Consider the following 16,690-nt stretch of genomic DNA (forward strand, 5'->3'; position numbering starts at 1 on the left):
TACACACACATACACACACTCACATACACAACTCACACACACACACTCACACTCACACACACACACACACTCACACACACTCTCATACACACACACTCACACACACACACACTCTCATACACACACACTCACACACACACTCACACACACACTCACACACACTCTCACACACTCACACACTCACACACACACTCTCACACACACACACACTCACACACACACTCTCACACACACACTCACACACACTCACACTCACACACTCTCACACACACACTCTCACACACACACTCACACACACACACACACACTCACACACTCACACATAAACACACTCACACATACACACACACTCACACACACACTCACACACACACACACTCACACACTCACACATACACACACACTCACACACACACTCACTCTCACACACTCACACTCTCACTCACACAGGCACACACACACACACACACACACACACAGAAAAGCATGATTGCGGCGGCCTGGATGGTTGGGCTCCTCTCGCTGACACCGGTCCAGTCCGGACTCTGCCCTGCGGGCCACAGGCAGCCGCCGCTCCGCTCGGCCTTCTTTCCTCCGTTTATGACGACCCCGCGCACGTCGGACGGGCCGTCTGCAGCTGCGGCCCAGGCCGCTTACGCACTTGTTGCTGCAACGGACGCGTCCACTCCTTTTTAAAAAGAAATCTTTATTGATTTCAGAGAGGAAGGGAGAGGGAGAGATAGAAACTTCTGTGATGAGAGAGAACCACTGATCGGCTGCCTCCTGCGCGCCCCACGCCGGGGATCCAGCGCACAACCCAGGCACGTGCCCCGACGGGAGATCAAATCGTGACCTCCTGGTTCCTAGGTCGATGCCTCACCACTGAGCCCCACCGGCCGGGGACAAAGTTGTTTTATTTTGTTAATCCTCCTTTGAGGATACGCTTTACATGGAGTCTCCAAAGGGGGTATAAGGGATGGAGGGAGGGGGGCGAGAGAGAGAAAAACATTGCCGTGAGAGAGACTCATCGACTGGTTGTCGCACGCAGGGTCTCAGACTGGTGGGGCGTCAACCTGCAACCCAGGTCTGAGGCCTGGACCGGAAATGAAACTTCTGACCCTTCCGTGCACAGTCCGACACGCTAACCACTGAGCCATGCTGTCCAGGCAAGGAAAGTATTGATTTCAGACCATCCTGTGTGGTCACCTGGTCTCCAAGGCGGTAAGGCGGCCTCGCAGGCCTCCCGAGCTCCTCAGCGGCAGCAGGTGGCCCCTTTGTGTCCACCAGATCCCTCAGGACCTCAGCCGGACCCTCAGAGGGGTCAGGCCTTGGAGACCAGCCTGGAGCCCGGCCTCGTCACCTGCCTCCACCTCCAGCCGCCGGCCGCCTCCCGCCGGGCTCTCCGGGGTCCCGGGGAGGATCAGGGGCTCGGACGCCTCGTCCAGGCGGTCTTCAGGCAGGTGGAGGGCCCCCGTTGTGGGGAGCGGAGCATCTGCATCTGGGGTCTCAGGTGATGACACCAAGGCCACTGAGCTCTCCTGAAAAGCAAGAGGCGTCTGGAGTCTGGGGTTCAGCCTGGGTGCCCCCGCATGAGGACAGGGGCCTGTAGACCCTACGCTCAGTGGGGCCGGGCCGGCTCTGGTCTCGGCTCTGCCCTCACGGCTGGCTCCACTGGCCTCGGTGCCTCAGTTTCCCCATGTGGATCAGACCCTCCAGAACAGTGGTTCTCAACCTTTTGGCCCTTTCAATACAGTTCCTCATGTTGTGACCCAACCATAAAATTATTGTTGTTGCTACTTCATAGCTGTAATGTTGCTACTGTGATGAATCGTCATGTAAATATCTGATATGCAGGATGGTCTTAGGCGACCCCTGTGAAAGGGTCGTTCGACCACCAAAGGGGTCGCGACCCACAGGCTGAGAATCGCTGCTCCAGAGTCTAAGGCGCATCCAGCTCAGGCCCTCGGCTCGTGTTCGGCTGAGCTCGGGCAGCGAGGGGCTCGCTGCAGCTGGAGTGGGTCCCCCCCCTCCCAGCCCGGGGCTGGCCTGGCCCGGAGCACTCACTGGGCTGTCTCTTCTGTAAGGGCGTCCTGTGGACACAGGTCCTGGGAGACAGACGGCAGGGGGTTACCGGAAGGTGCCAGGAGGTTCCTCTGAGCTGAGGCGGTTCCAGAAGCGATCACAGCCCCCCACCCCTCACCCCAGATCAGGGAGCTCCAGGAAGGGGCCACTGTGCCTCGCCCCTGTTTCCTGGTTGCACAGCTTCCAGAACCTGCCAGGAGCCCAGCGTCCCGAGCTCAGTAGCCCGGGCTCTGCCCCCACAGACCTGCCCACACCCTGGCCTCGGCCAGGGCTGCCGCTGGGAGATGGAGCTGGCACCCGTCAATGACGCCTGAGGGACCCCCTCTCTAGCCAGGCCCGTCCCCCAGCCCCAGGCACCGGCCAGCTAAGGCCCAGCCCTGTCCTCCCTCAGGCCCCGGACCGGCCCGGTTGTCACGGCCTCCCGTCCCCTGGCTCCAGCTCGGTGCTCACCTGCATGGGGACAGCAGCAGGCCGCCTGGCCGCCTCCGTCTCCGGGTTTCCTGACGCAGAGAATGACGAGGGCCCCGACCACCGCGGCAAAGAGCCAGCCCGCCATCCACCAGAACCGGTGTCGCCTCCCTGGCCCTGCGGACAGACAGCGCCTCAGCAGCCACACCCGCCGGTCCCAGCAGCCACGGACCAAGGCCCCCAGACCAGCGCTGAGCCTGGGAAGATGCTTGAGGGACATGCAAACACGAGGCTGAGGAGGTCGGCACCCCGTGTCCACGGGGCCACGGCACCGACACCCCCAGTGCTCGTGGGCTGAGGAAGTATAGAAAGTTACGTGTAGCAAACACACGTGTGCACATGCATGCACACACATGCACCACACATATGCATGCACACACATGCACATGGGAACAGTATTCACCCTTAACCTGAAGGGCTTCCTGCCTTTGTAAGAACGTGAATGGCCTGGAGGCACTGCGCTCAGTGATGTCAGACGGGGAGACAGACCCTGCGGGATCTCACTCCCTGTGATGTGGACCCTGAAGACAAAACAAACTCAGAGAAAAGGGGGACAATCGAACGGCATCTCCTCTCACTGGCCCAGCACAGGGACCCCTGGGGAGAGGCCTGGAGGCGGCCCGTGCAGCCTGCCCAGCCTTCCTGGGGGGCCGGCACCCCCAGGGCAGGTAGCGCTGACCCTGCCCCCACGTGGGGCCCAGGTGCCGGGTCTCAGGTGGTTCACGGGCCACGTGAGTGTGTGAGGACGTGGTGCTCTGACGTCCACCCTGAAGGGACGTCCTGTGTCAGGCCAGGTCCCCGCTGACCCGCGGGACCCAAATCTGACGTCATGACATTTCCCTCCGCTTTCTCCTCTTTTTTTCACAAAGTGGACATTTTTATTAATTTCTGAGAGCGAGAGGGAGAGACCGACAGAATCATCAATGACCGGAGAGAGTCACTGATCGGCTGCCTCCTGCACGGCCCCCACGGGGGATGGAGCCCACAGCTCAGGCCTGTGTCCTGACTGGAATCGAACCGCGACCTCCGGGGTCATCGGTCGAGGCTCCGCCCAGAGCCACGCCGGCCAGGCGGTCTCGTTTCTCTAGGAGTTCCAGAGCTTCGGGTCTGAGTTTGGTCTGTGGTTCGTGGCGAGTTAATTTTCCTCCGGTCTCCCCAACAGCATCGTTTGAAACACTGTCCTTTCCACACAACGGTCTCGCCTCGAGGGCTGATGTGTTTGGAATTCCGGCCTAAGTTCACCAGCAGATGAACGACTGACAGGACGTGGCCTAGTCCACATCCGTGAGTGTGACTCAGCCGCCAGGCGCTCTCACAGGTCCCACAATAGGGAGGGTCTGGAGGACACGCTCCTGAAGGGAAGGAGCCAGACACGCAGGCCACAGGCCCACGCCCCCGTGTCTGTGACGTGTCCGGAATGGGGAGATCTGTCACCGCAAGCAAATCAGGGCCTGCTGGGGGCGGGGGGTGGGGGAGGGGGGACAGGAGAGCTGCTGTTTAATGGGCGGATGTGAATGTTTCGGGGAGACACAGAGGTGGGTGCTAAGAGCCCCTGAACTGTTCACCGGAGCCCAGCCGGTGTGGGTCAGTGGTTGAGCGTGGCCCTATGAACCAGAGGTCATGGTTCGATTCCTGGTTTCGGGCGTGATCCCCATGTGGGGCGAGCAGAAGGCAGCTGATCCATGATTCTCTCTCATCATTGATGTTTCTATCTCTCTACCACTCCTTTCCTCTCTGAAATCAATAAAAGTATATTTAAAAAATAATAAATAAATTTTCTGACATGGTTCTCGTCTCCAGAACATACACGTTGGGCCGACAGGGACCCTCTTACCCGGGCCGGGCGGGCCGCACAGGGTGTCCGCCGTGGCGTTGCACGTCTGCAGGACGACCTTCCCCTCGGGGCACCTGGGGAGGAGACGCCACACTGTTCCTCCCTCCACGTCTCCCAGGGCCCCGGGCCCAGGGGCGCTGTCAGCGGCAGAAGGTGGGCTCCGGGGCGGCTCCCGCGGAGAGCTCCCTCACCCGCCGCGGGAGCACCGTGTGCCTGAGCCGAGGCCCACGAGGGCCCAGGGCACGCACAGCCCAGCGCCCACCCCACAACCAGCCTCTCAGAGGTCATGGCCCTCATCCCAGGGGGGAGCCACGGAGGTCCCTCCAGGGAACCTGCTCGCCTCGTGTGCAGGCCTGGGAGCGGGGAGCGGGGGTCTGTCCTGGTGTGAGAGGCTCGGCCCTCAGGTGTCCTTCCTCGTGGTCGCAAAGTTAGGGGCTGGTCATTGTCACGTGTTCCGAGGTCACAGGGAGGCGTGTTTAGACCCAGGACCATGCTCGCTTGCGCAGGCCGCACGTGCTCACAGCTCTCTGCCCACCTGAGGGGGGACCCGGAGGGACCTCTAGGTCACCGGCCCCTCGCCTTCCACCATCGCCGGTTCCCCAGCTTCTGTCTGAGCGCGGGAGGCTGGTTCTGAGACCCCACACTCCAGGGTCACAGCGTGAAACACCTGCAGCCCAGCCGGCGGGCTCAGTGGCTGAGCGTCAACCCCCGAACCAGGAGGTCCCGGTGCGATTCCCGGTCAGGGCACAGGCCCGGGTTTCGGGCTCCATCCCCGGTCGGGGGCGTGCAGGAGGCAGCCGATCTACGATTCTCTCTCATCATTGACGTTCCTCTCTCTCCCTCTCCCTTCCTCTCTGACATCAAGAAAAATCCATTTCTTTTAAAAAGGGAGCTATTTTGCCAGGGTTTTCACCGCTGTCATGTCTCCCCGAAGGTACCCCATTGAGGCTACCCGGGACCTCAGGATGAACCTTCTTAGGAAATCTGTGCGTGTGATGGCGCTAAAGGGAGGCCATCTCGGAGGAGCCGGGCCTCCCGTGACCAGCGTCCTCCTAAGGGGAGCCCGTTCGCAGGGAGCAGCACAGAGACGCAGACAGGAGGCGGCGCGATGGTGGACAGAGCAGAGGCCGCAGCAGCAGGTCTAGGAGGAGCGCCAGGGGCGCCGCCACCCAGAGCCCAGGAGGCAGGAGGGTCCTCCAGGAGCCTGCGGGGCCGGCCCTGCCCACACCGGGGTTTCGGGCTCCCGGGCTGCAGGCCTGGAGAGAATTATTCCCGAGGTTTGTGAAGCTGCCACGACTGTCGCCTGTGACAGAACCAGGGCCCTGCTGCGGGGACGGCCTTGCAGCTGGGACAGGGCGCGGGGCTCACGGCTCTTCCTCTGCCCGGAGCCGCCTCCTCTCGAACCGTCTATGGCTCCCACTTCCCTCCCTCCTCCGGCCTCTACGTCTCCCAAGCCCCCGCCCTCCACCCCTCGGGGACCCAGGCAGGTTCTGTGCTTCGGCTTCTGTGCCGACTCCACGGGGTCTTTGGTGGGATGAGCGGGTCGTGGCTCTGGGTGGACAGAGCCCTGGCCCCAGGGCGGCCCCCGGTGGGAACAGCCAGGACTGGTTGGATTTCATCTGCAGGCGCCTCCACGTGGCAGGTGCTACCAGGTCACAGAGGGGAGAACCGAGGGGCAGCGGCAGAACCCGAGGCAGACACGCCACGGGGTGGGGGGTGGAGGGGCGGGGGGGGACCCAGGTTGCGAGTCTGCCCGCGCCCCGAGGCCGTACCTGGTGCAGCGGTAGCAGCTCTCCAGGCAGTCCTCAGAGTCGCAGTAGAACTCCCCGGTCTTGCACTGGCACCGCCGGTTCCGTTTCGGGGTGCAGTCACTCACCATCTCCTGGTCTGCGGGGGGAGGGGAGGCTGGGTCAGGCACCAGGGCTGGGACTCCATCCCACCCATACCGGCCCCTCCTGCTGCCCAGTCACAGGCACCGAATCCACAATCTCCCTCCCTCCTCACACTGACAGACGACGAGGTGACAACTAGACTCTATTTCCAGCATCGGGGTGTCTGTGGACAGGCCAGGGGAGGACCCTCAAACCTGGGGTGTCTGTGGACGGGCCAGAGGGGGCCCTGAAACCTTCGGTGTCTGTGGACGGGCCAGAGGGGGGCCCTGAAACCTGGGCTGTCTGTGGACGGGCCAGAGGGGGCCTGGAAACCTGGGGTGTCTGTGGACGGGGCAGCAGGTGCCCTTGCGATGTGGGCTTGGAGGACAAAGCCAGCTCTGTCCTCAGAGATACCCCCAAATTATCCCTTTCATCGTGTTTGCCCCCTAAAGGGCAGGCCAACACCCCCAGTGTGGGGGTGCAGGAGGCAGCTGTGAGTGACACAGCAGACAGCGAATGGGGCCGCAGAGAGCCCCTGGCCCCACCTGCTGGCGGTCAGCTCGGCGGTCACCCCACAGCCCGCCCGATGGCCGCCAAGGCCGGGCCCTGAAGCCTCGAGGGGTGCACAGCTCCATCGAGGGGGCGGGCCCTCAGACCCCCCCTGCCCAGCGTCTGAACTGCAGGTGAGATGGGACTAAGGTGGGGCCCCAGCCCAGCCCGAGACCAAACCTGTCACCCACTCGCCTGCGGCCCCGATCCCACCCCAGAGTCAGCATCTGTGACTTCACCCCCGGCCACGGGTGCAGTGTGGCCCCGAGGGACCCCCGTGCACACGCCTCTGGGCTGGCGCTGGGCTCACTCCTGTTGTCCGTCCGGGCTGATCTCCGTGGGGGGCACTGTGCGAAGTCACATGTCGCTTTGCCCGCCTTCTCTGCCAGTGGACATGGGAGGCTCCCGGTGAGGCCACTGCACACAGGCCGGGCTCTGACACACGGGGGGGAGCGGGCCCCGGTCCAGACGGAGGCGGGCGGGCGGGGGGGAGTGGGGTAGGCCCGTGGGAACGTCACCCACTACACCCAGTGTTTCCTCCGAGGCTGGCACTGACCCCCCGTCTCCTGTCGGGCCAGGATCCCCACTGCCCTGCGCCCCACGTGCGGCACCGGCTCTGGCGGACGTAAGACGGTCCACCTCTTCCCTCTCAGAGACCCTTTCTTTTTCTTTCTTAATTATATTTTTATTGATTTTACATATTTATTCACTTATTTATCTCTTTATTTATTTGGTTAATCATCACTCCCGGATATTTTTCCCTTGATTTATCTTTTTTGAATTATCTTCAAGTTTAGATCTTTGGAAAACACTTTTTTTTTAATTAAGAAAAATATATATATTCTTGCCCTGGCTGGTGCGGTTCGGTGGATAGAGCATCAACTTGTGGACTGAAGGGTCTCAGGTCCGATTCAGGTAAAGGGCACAGGCCCGAGTTGTGGGCTCGATCCCCAGTGTGGGATGTGCAGGAGGCAGCCGATCCATGATTCTTTCTAATCATTGATGTTTCTCTCTCTCTCCCTCTCCCTTCCTCTCTGAAATCAATTATATATATATATATTAAATATATTTTTATTGATTTTTTACACAGAGGAAGGGAGAGGGATAGAGAGTTAGAAACATCAATGAGCGAGAAACATCGATCAGCTGCCCCCCGCACGCCTCCCACTGGGGACGTGCCCGCAGCCAAGGTACATGCCTTTGACCGGAATCGAACCTGGGACCCTTGAGTCCGCAGGCTGATGCTCTATCCACTGAGCCAAACCGGTTAGGGCAATAAAATATATTTAAAAAAAATAAAAATAGCCCTGGCTGGTTTGGCTCAGTGGATAGAACGTCGGCCTGTGGACTGAAGGGTCCCAGGTTCAATTCCGGCCAAAGGCACAGGCCCAGGGTTGTGGACTCAACCCCCAGTAGGGGACGTGCAGGAGGCAGCCAATCGATGATTCTCTCTCATCGATGTTTCTATCTCTCTATCCCTCTCCCTTACTCCCTAAAAATCATTAAAAATATTTAAAAAATAAAAAATAAATATATTTTTTAAAAATTTAAAAAAAGGGCTTCAGGGTCAAGGTCAAGACTCGAGGGTCCGGGACTCACCCTCGCGGCAGGTGGTGCACAGCAGGCAGGACCGAAGGCCGTTGGCGTGTCCCGTGTAGGTCCCATTGTCACACGCCTCACACTCGCTCCGGGTGTGGGGGCTGCTGCATGGCTCTTCGACATACTGGCCTGTGCAAGAGGTCGGGGTGCGGTCAGACCCACCAGGCACGCCCGGCGCCCCGCTGTGCGGCCTCCACGCCAGGCCCTGGGCTGGCCTCTCCGGGGAGAAAATGCCAATCCCTGTCCCTGGGCGTTAGCATTGGAGTGATCTCTGCCTGTTACCGGGTCGTGGAAATGACGAAGCAATCGCTCCCCGACAGCTGTGTGATGGGGCACCCGGGACCCCGACCCCCACCCCCACCAAGGACACACCTCTGAGGCCCCCCCAGGACGCGCCTGTGGTCCAGGGTCAGTCAAGGTGGCAGGACCCCAGCCCAGTGCTTCGCCTCCCAGCCCAGGGCTCGCCACCAGCTGCCCGGGTGCAGGCCAGTGTCCAGGTCGCCATGGGGGTCCCAGGGCCCAGCCCGGAAGGCCCCGAGGTGGACACGTGCTCTGCTGGCCAGCACGGTGCCCGGCCGCTTCCTCCCTGCCGCCCGACAGAGCCATGGCTCGACGTGCATTTAGTGCGGGCCCAGCGGACAGAACCCGCCCCCACTCACCTGCGGGGCAGCGCTGGCAGCAGCGCCTGCCAGACCAGTACTCGCCGGGCCCGCACCTGCTGCCCGGGCTCCAGTTTGCTGCGCTCGGCTCAGATGACAGGTTGCTCGAGGTGCTGAGGGTCAGCTGCAAAGATGGGAACCGTGTTTCACCGCGTTCTCGCCCCCCATCCCTCCCACTGTCACCCCGGCAGGGTCCACAGCACGCCCCGTCCACGCGGAGCATGGACCGCCCTGGAACAGGAGAGTTAGGGTGCGCGGCTCTGCATGTAGCAGCCTCAGGAACAAGGCAGCCAGGGGCTCCCCGAGCTGGGGGCCCAGGAACCGGGGTCCCGTGCGTATTGGCTCCACAGGCGGGGCCAGCGGCCTTCTCGTCCCATCTCTGGGGGGGGCTGTTACCACGCACAGGATTCACACGGGAGAAGAATTTAGTCACAACATCAACATCAGCACAGACAGAACCTGGGGTGGCCAAGCCTAAACGCTGGACAGTGGCCACCCATCCGGCCAGCAGCTCTAAGGAGCAGGCAGGGTGCCCAGAGGAGGTGGGGTGGGCCTGACCCGGCAGAAGCAGAGGCAGGCTGAGCCCCTCAGCGGGTCGGGGCCCTGGTGACCCCCATGCAGAGAGAGCAGGCTGGGTCGGGGGCGGCTGACAGATTGGGGGGCAGGGCGGCGACGGTGATGTGACCACATTGTTGAGGGCGTGTGACTCTGCTTGATTTCAGGAGAGAAAGCAGCACCTGGAACCCCAGACAGCAACGTCGCAGACGGAAGTCCCTCCTCCACAGTAACTACTTTACATGCAAATGCATCCAACTCCCATGGGACAGAGATGGCCGAATGGGGTGAACACATGAGCCGCCGCACGATGCCTGCGAGAGACTCACTCTGCGTCCAAATGCGCACAGAGGTGAGAGGTGGGGCGATGGGCCCTGCTGGTTCGGACAGAGCACCGGCCTGTGGACTGAAGGGTCCCGGGTTCGAGTCCAACTCAATCCCCGGCCCTGGTCTGGGCGCGTGCAGGAGGCAACCAATGGATGCATGCCTCCCTCCCCGTCTTCCCTCCCACTCCCGCTGAAAGTCGGGGGAAAATGGGTGAGGAGGAACAGGCACGTGGAAGCCAACACCGCAGCCCGTTCCCTTTCGAGTGCTTTAAAAAATGTCCATTTCAGCGCGGTCGTCTCACTGTAAGTCGTGCGAGGCCAGATGTGTATGCGCAAATGGAATGTTAAATTCGTCTCCCTCCAAAGCAGACACGACAAAAGGCAACGATGTTCTAAACCCCAGGACCGAGCCCCTCACACCAGGCACAGGCCCCGGGGCCCACGGTCAGCCAAGGTGCAGGTTTCGTGCAACTGTTCCCAGCTGAGGGCTCAGCGCCCGACACAGACAAACAGGAAGAAGCTGTGGTTTCTATCGATTTTAAAAGACTCTGGACCCTGCTCTCTTGCTTTGGTGAGGAACCTGTGGGAGCCAGCTCCCTGGGGGCCGGCCGGCGAGGGGGGGACGTGGGGGACACTTTTGGGGGTGAGGGCTGCACCCTCTCTCCTGTGGGGATGGTTTCCCGCACCATGAACACATGTCAAAACGCCAACCTGCACACTTTTCTTTGGCCACATGATAGAAAGATTTATTAGAACAAATTCCAGGAGGAATCATATAAAAGAACCATTTCCTGAAAGACGCTCACAGACCACCTGAGCACAGACACGGAGGAGCCTCCGCGAAGCCAGACAAGGAAGTTACTGATCCCAGGTCGGGGCTGGAGCGGGACACAAGTCTATGAATAAAGAAAGCGTATGGCGCCCTGGCTGGTGTGGCTCAGTGGACAGAGCGTCGACCTGCGGACTCAAGGGTCCCGGGTTGGATTCCAGTCAAGGGCACGTGGCCGGGTTGCAGGCTCCATCCCCAGTGTGGGGCGTGCAGGAGGCAGCCAATCAATGATTCCCTTTCATCCTTGATGTTTCCATCTCTCTCTCCCTCTCCTTCCCTCTCTGAAATCAAGAAAAAAATATTTTTAAAAAAAGTGTATGGGGATCCCGGGGTGGGTGCGCGTGGAGAGGGCGTCCTGGCCGGAGGAGCTGTGGCCACCGCGTGTGTCCGGGCGGCTGCGGGCGCTGCGTGGGGCATGCGGGGTGGGACCAGGACGAGCACCTCCTCCGAGGGGCTCCGCAGGCTCTCAGGTGGGCGCCAGGCAGGGACCCCACTGCCACTCAGTCGTAGACATCGGGTGGGCGCCGGCCAGGCCCCAGCACCCAGTGTAGACAGAGCCCAGACCCCTGTGGCCTCGGCCCAGCCGCAGTGACCCTCCCTCCCCCCCAGTCGGTCCCCCTGCAATCGACACACGTGCAGGCGACGGGGGGGGGGGGTGTGTGCCTGGTGCACCCACAGCACTCTGGTCGAGGGGGTACCCCAGCCCCCCACACAGGCTCTTTGGTTTAACAGCAGTTCTCAACCTGTGGGTCGCGACCCCTTTGGCAGTCGAACGACCCTTTCACAGGGGTTGCCTGAGACCATCCTGCATATCAGATATTTACATGACGATTCATCACAGTAGCAACATGACAGTGATGAAGTAGCAACGAAGATAATTTATGGTTGGGGGTCACCACAACATGAGGAACGGTATTTAAAGGGCCAGAAGGTTGAGAACCACTGGCCTAGAGGGTCCAGAAACACAGGCGCCCAGGAGGGGCCACCTGGCATGTTCCTGGCGACAGAATCCTGAGTAAAGGAACCTGCCCCCGGGGCTTGCCCACGGCGGAGCAGGCCCTGCACAGGCAGAGGTGCCAGCTGGTGGGGAGAGGGGCGGGCGAGTGTGTGCACCTGCGAGGCGGCCGGCACTTAACTCCACACTGTAAACCTACTGATTACTCCTCAATGAAGCTGTTACAACACCGTCCCCCACCTGAAAACAAATCAACACAGCGGGGCAAAGGGTGATAGGACACATGTAATACCTGAATCAATAAAGAAAAAAAATTATATATATAAAAAAAGAGCCGAAAATGGTTTGGCTCAGTGGATAGAGCGTCGGCTTGCGGACTGAAAGGTCCCAAGTTCGATTCCAGTCAAGGGCATGTACCTGGGTTGCGGGCACATCCCCAGTAGGAGATGTGCAGGAGGCAGCTGATCGATGTTTCTCTCTCATCGATGTTTCTAACTCTCTATCTCTCTCCCCTCCTCTCTGTAAAAAATCAATAAAATATATTTTAAAAAAAAGAAAAAGGCCCTAATTGGTTTGGCTCAGTGGATAGAGCGTCAGCCTGTGGACTCAAGGGTCCCAGGTTCGATTCCGGCCAAAGGCACATGCCCAGGTTGCAGGCTCGATCCCCAGTACGGGGTGTGCAGGAGGCAACTGATTGATGTTTCTCTGTCATTGATGTTTCTAACTCTCTATCCCTCTCCCTTCCTCTTTGTAAAAAAATCAACAAAATATGTTTTTTAAAAAGAAAAAGAAATCATTACAGCGGGGCAAGGGGGGATAAGGACACATGTAATACCTGAATCAATAAAGAAAAACATTATGAAAAAGAAAAAGAAATCATTACCATGGCCTCCCACCAGCATCGCGGCCCCCGGGATGGGGAGCATAAGACATTTTGGGGGGCTGGCAATCTGAATTTATCCCAGTAACCTGCTCGCTACTGCGCAATCTTGCGAGCTGATAATTAACTCCATTTGTGATAAACAAAAATAGGAGGCTAGCGCCTGACCTTGTACCTCTTAGCGTCCCAAGTGTACATTCTGGGTCAAGGCCACCTCCGTCCCCATCTGGTCTCCCAAGAGCCTGTTTACCTAACTGTGCCCAATCCGCGGGATGGCCCTGAACTCGGGATGTTACAGCTCAGCTCAGCGGTTCTCAACCTGTGAGTCTCAACCCCTTTGGGGGTCGAACGACCCTTTCACAGGGGTCGCCTAAGACCAACGGAAAACACCTATATAATTACATATTGTTTTTGTGATTAATCACTATGCTTTCATTATGTTCAATTTGTAACAATGAAAATACATCCTGCATATCAGACATTTACATGACGATTCATAACAGTAGCAAAGTTACAGTTATGAAGTAGCAACGAAAATAATTTTATGGTTGGGGGTCACCACAACATGAGGAACTGTATTAAAGGGTCGCGGCGTTAGGAAGGTTGAGAACCACTGGCTTAGCTGGAGGGAGGTCAGGGCGCCCTCCAGGATGGAATTAGCTACAATCTAAGCTAACCATCTGACTCTCCAGGCTGGGGGAGTAGAGTCCCTACAGAAGCTGGGGGTGGGGGGGAGTAGAGTCCCTACAGAAGCTGGGCAGAGGGGGGAGTAGAGTCCCCACAGAAGCTGGGGGGGAGTAGAGTCCCCACAGAAGCTGGGGGGGAGTAGAGTCCCTACAGAAGCTGGGGGGGGAGTAGAGTCCCTACAGAAGCTGGGGGGGAGTAGAGCCCCTACAGAAGCTGGGGGCGAGTAGAGTCCCTACAGAAGCTGGGGGGGGAGTAGAGTCCCTACAGAAGCTGGGGGGGAGTAGAGCCCCTACAGAAGCTGGGGGCGAGTAGAGTCCCTACAGAAGCTGGGGGGGGAGTAGAGTCCCTACAGAAGCTGGGGGGGAGTAGAGCCCCTACAGAAGCTGGGCGGAGGGGGGAGTAGAGTCCCTACAGAAGCTGGGCGGAGGGGGGAGTAGAGTCCCTACAGAAGCTGGGGGGGAGTAGAGTCCCCACAGAAGCTGGGGGGGAGTAGAGTCCCCACAGAAGCTGGGGGGGAGTAGAGTCCCTACAGAAGCTGGGGGCGAGTAGAGTCCCTACAGAAGCTGGGGGGGGAGTAGAGTCCCTACAGAAGCTGGGGGGGGGGCGTAGAGTCCCTACAGAAGCTGGGGGGGGGGCGTAGAGTCCCTACAGAAGCTGGGGGTGGGGAGTAGAGTCCCTACAGACGCTGGGGGGGGGGGGGAGTAGAGTCCCTACGGAAGCTGGGGGTGGGGAGTAGAGTCCCTACAGAAGCTGGGGGGTGGGGAGTAGAGTCCCTATAGAAGCTGGGGGGGGGGGAGTAGAGTCCCTACAGAAGCTGGGGGTGGGGAGTAGAGTCCCTACAGAAGCTGGGGGTGGGGAGTAGAGTCCCTACAGAAGCTGGGGGGGGGGAGTAGAGTCCCTACAGAAGCTGGGGGGGGAGTAGAGTCCCTATAGAAGCTGGGGGGGGGAGTAGAGTCCCTACAGAAGCTGGGGGGGGGAGTAGAGTCCCTACAGAAGCTGGGGGGGGGAGTAGAGTCCCTATAGAAGCTGGGGGAGGGAGTAGAGTCCCTACAGAAGCTGGGGGAGGGAGTAGAGTCCCTACAGAAGCTGGGGGGGGGAGTAGAGTCCCTACAGAAGCTGGGGGGTGGGGAGTAGAGTCCCTACAGAAGCTGGGGGGGGGAGTAGAGTCCCTACAGAAGCTGGGGGGGGGGAGTAGAGTCCCTACAGAAGCTGGGGGGGGGAGTAGAGTCCCTACAGAAGCTGGGGGGGGGAGTAGAGTCCCTACAGAAGCTGGGGGGGGGGCGTAGAGTCCCTACAGAAGCTGGGGGTGGGGAGTAGAGTCCCTACAGAAGCTGGGGGGGGGGGGGAGTAGAGTCCCTACAGAAGCTGGGGGTGGGGAGTAGAGTCCCTACAGAAGCTGGGGGGGGGGGAGTAGAGTCCCTACAGAAGCTGGGGGGGGGGAGTAGAGTCCCTACAGAAGCTGGGGGTGGGGAGTAGAGTCCCTACAGAAGCTGGGGGGGGGGGAGTAGAGTCCCTACAGAAGCTGGGGGGGGGGGGCGTAGAGTCCCTACAGAAGCTGGGGGTGGGGAGTAGAGTCCCTACAGAAGCTGGGGGGGGGGAGTAGAGTCCTTACAGAAGCTGGGGGGGGGAGTAGAGTCCCTACAGAAGCTGGGGGGGGGGCGTAGAGTCCCTACAGAAGCTGGGGGGGGGAGTAGAGTCCCTACAGAAGCTGGGGGGGGGGCGTAGAGTCCCTACAGAAGCTGGGGGGGGGGAGTAGAGTCCTTACAGAAGCTGGGGGGGGGAGTAGAGTCCCTACAGAAGCTGGGGGGGGGGCGTAGAGTCCCTACAGAAGCTGGGGGTGGGGAGTAGAGTCCCTACAGAAGCTGGGGGGGGGGAGTAGAGTCCTTACAGAAGCTGCGGGGGGGGGGGGGGGGAGGAGTAGAGCCCCTACAGAAGCTGGGGGTTGGGGAACAGAGGCTCAGGAATACATGAGGCGAACATCTCACTGTCCAAGGGGCTCAGGATCTGGATCTTAGGGTCCCTGGACAGGCAGCTCTTTGAATGAACGCTTTTCCTGAAACCTCAGAGTCCAACTGTCTCTTCCGCGCCAATTCCATCAATTCCGTATCCACAGCGCGGTGGGAGGACGGGGGATGGCCATGCCCGCCCAGCCCCCGGGGTCACCATCCGGTCACCAGAGAGCCCGGGGCAGGGGCCGCGGGGCCTGCGCTGTCCCCGCGCTCGGCTCAGCCACGGATGCCCTGCGGGGGCCTGGGGTGCGGGTGCAGCTCGCCCTCCGGACTCTGGAACTCAGACTCCGTTCTGCCCTCGCCTGGCCCCCTCCTGGCCGGCGGGGTCTTCCCTCCCCGAGCCCCGCCGGGCACCCACCGGTGTCCCGAGGAGCAGCAGCAGCAGCGGCGGCGACAGAACAGACCACATCCCCGCCATGGGGCTCCTTGGGGTCCAGGGGGCGCAGGACGGTAAGACGGGACGCAACCGCGATCAGCCCGTTTTCTGGACGGTCAGCCGGGCGGGGCGCCTCCAACCCCCGCCTCCTGGTCCGCCCCCCTCTGCTCCCTCCGGCCTCTTACAGCCACTGGCGCCTCCGCACTTCGACTTCGCCGCTGGCCCGCCCTCCCCGCCCGGTGCGGGCTGGATGGTGAGTGAGGCCGGTCCGCACCCCTTTTGTAGCCGCCAAGCCTCCCGCCCCTGCGAGGAGTCACCAAGCCCCACTGCCCCTCCCTGTTCCTCCCCGCGTGTCCGGCTGCGGGAGCGGCAGGTGCGCCCTCGGGGGCTGCCGGGCTCTCCCAGGACCGGCGCCCCGGCTCCCAGCCCAGATTTCTCACTTGTACCTTCGGCGGGAGGGGCGCCCACACCCTCCGTCCTGCCTCCTGGCCTTCGCCTCACAGGTGGGCCTGCGGCTCAGTGCCCCCTCCTGCCCCGCCCCCCCATCCTCGGGGCCCAGACCCTCCAGCCCCAGACAGCGCCCAGCTGGCACGGGGTCCGCCCCAGGAGAGCCCTCGTTCCCAGAACCCCCCAGGAAGACACCAGGCAATGTGTGTGCTCCTTTATTTCAAGGAACGGAGCACAGACGTGACCCCGAATGGGAGCGGGGGTGGGGGGGAGGGGGCAGACAACAAGAACATGGATACCAAGTCTGGCCATCGGCTCGGAGGGCGCGGCCACCAAGTTTAAGGCTCCGTGTGCACCCACCGTGCAGGTGCTCACACACGCACACTCCCACAGGCACACGCACACGCACACACACGGGGCATCGGCGCAGGAACAGGGGCCGGGCGCTGCCTAAAATATTGCAATCGTGTCTATTTAAAAAGTGTGGAGCCCTGGCCGGTGCGGCTCAGTGGAGGAGGCACCCAGCCAGCCCAAGACGCCCACAGGCCTGTGTGCTCACAGTGG

The 16,690-nt window shown here is 60.8% G+C and overlaps 1 protein-coding gene across 1 annotated transcript; it reads right to left on the bottom strand.

The window, feature by feature from the left end:
- Nucleotides 1–405: 405 nt before the first annotated feature.
- Nucleotides 406–15,741, bottom strand: LOC139017759 (tumor necrosis factor receptor superfamily member 22-like). The gene is made up of 8 exons (XM_070426356.1): nt 15,662–15,741; nt 9,063–9,186; nt 8,404–8,532; nt 6,157–6,271; nt 4,385–4,458; nt 2,533–2,667; nt 2,065–2,105; nt 406–1,538 (listed from the first exon to the last, which is right to left on the bottom strand). Exons 1-8 carry the CDS (start codon nt 15,719–15,721, stop codon nt 1,293–1,295), a joined length of 924 nt encoding a protein of 307 aa, XP_070282457.1. The 5' UTR covers nt 15,722–15,741; the 3' UTR covers nt 406–1,292.
- Nucleotides 15,742–16,690: the final 949 nt, after the last annotated feature.

The sequence above is a fragment of the Myotis yumanensis genome, unplaced genomic scaffold (assembly GCF_028538775.1).
Source record: "Myotis yumanensis isolate MYYU_CA2020_CCGP unplaced genomic scaffold, mMyoYum1.0.hap1 SCAF_10, whole genome shotgun sequence".
NCBI classification, from domain to species: domain Eukaryota; kingdom Metazoa; phylum Chordata; class Mammalia; order Chiroptera; family Vespertilionidae; genus Myotis; species Myotis yumanensis.

Bases quoted from the DNA above. Each gene is read 5' to 3' on its own strand.
- LOC139017759 (XM_070426356.1), bottom strand. From the start codon at position 15,721: ATGGCGGGGATGTGGTCTGTTCTGTCGCCGCCGCTGCTGCTGCTGCTC. The intron at 6,272-8,403 runs GTGAGTCCCGGA...CTCCCCCCGCAG, and splicing joins GTGCACCACCTGCCGCGAGG to ACCAGGAGATGGTGAGTGAC. The intron at 2,668-4,384 runs GTAAGAGGGTCC...GTCTGTCCGCAG, and splicing joins GTGCGGCCCGCCCGGCCCGG to GGCCAGGGAGGCGACACCGG.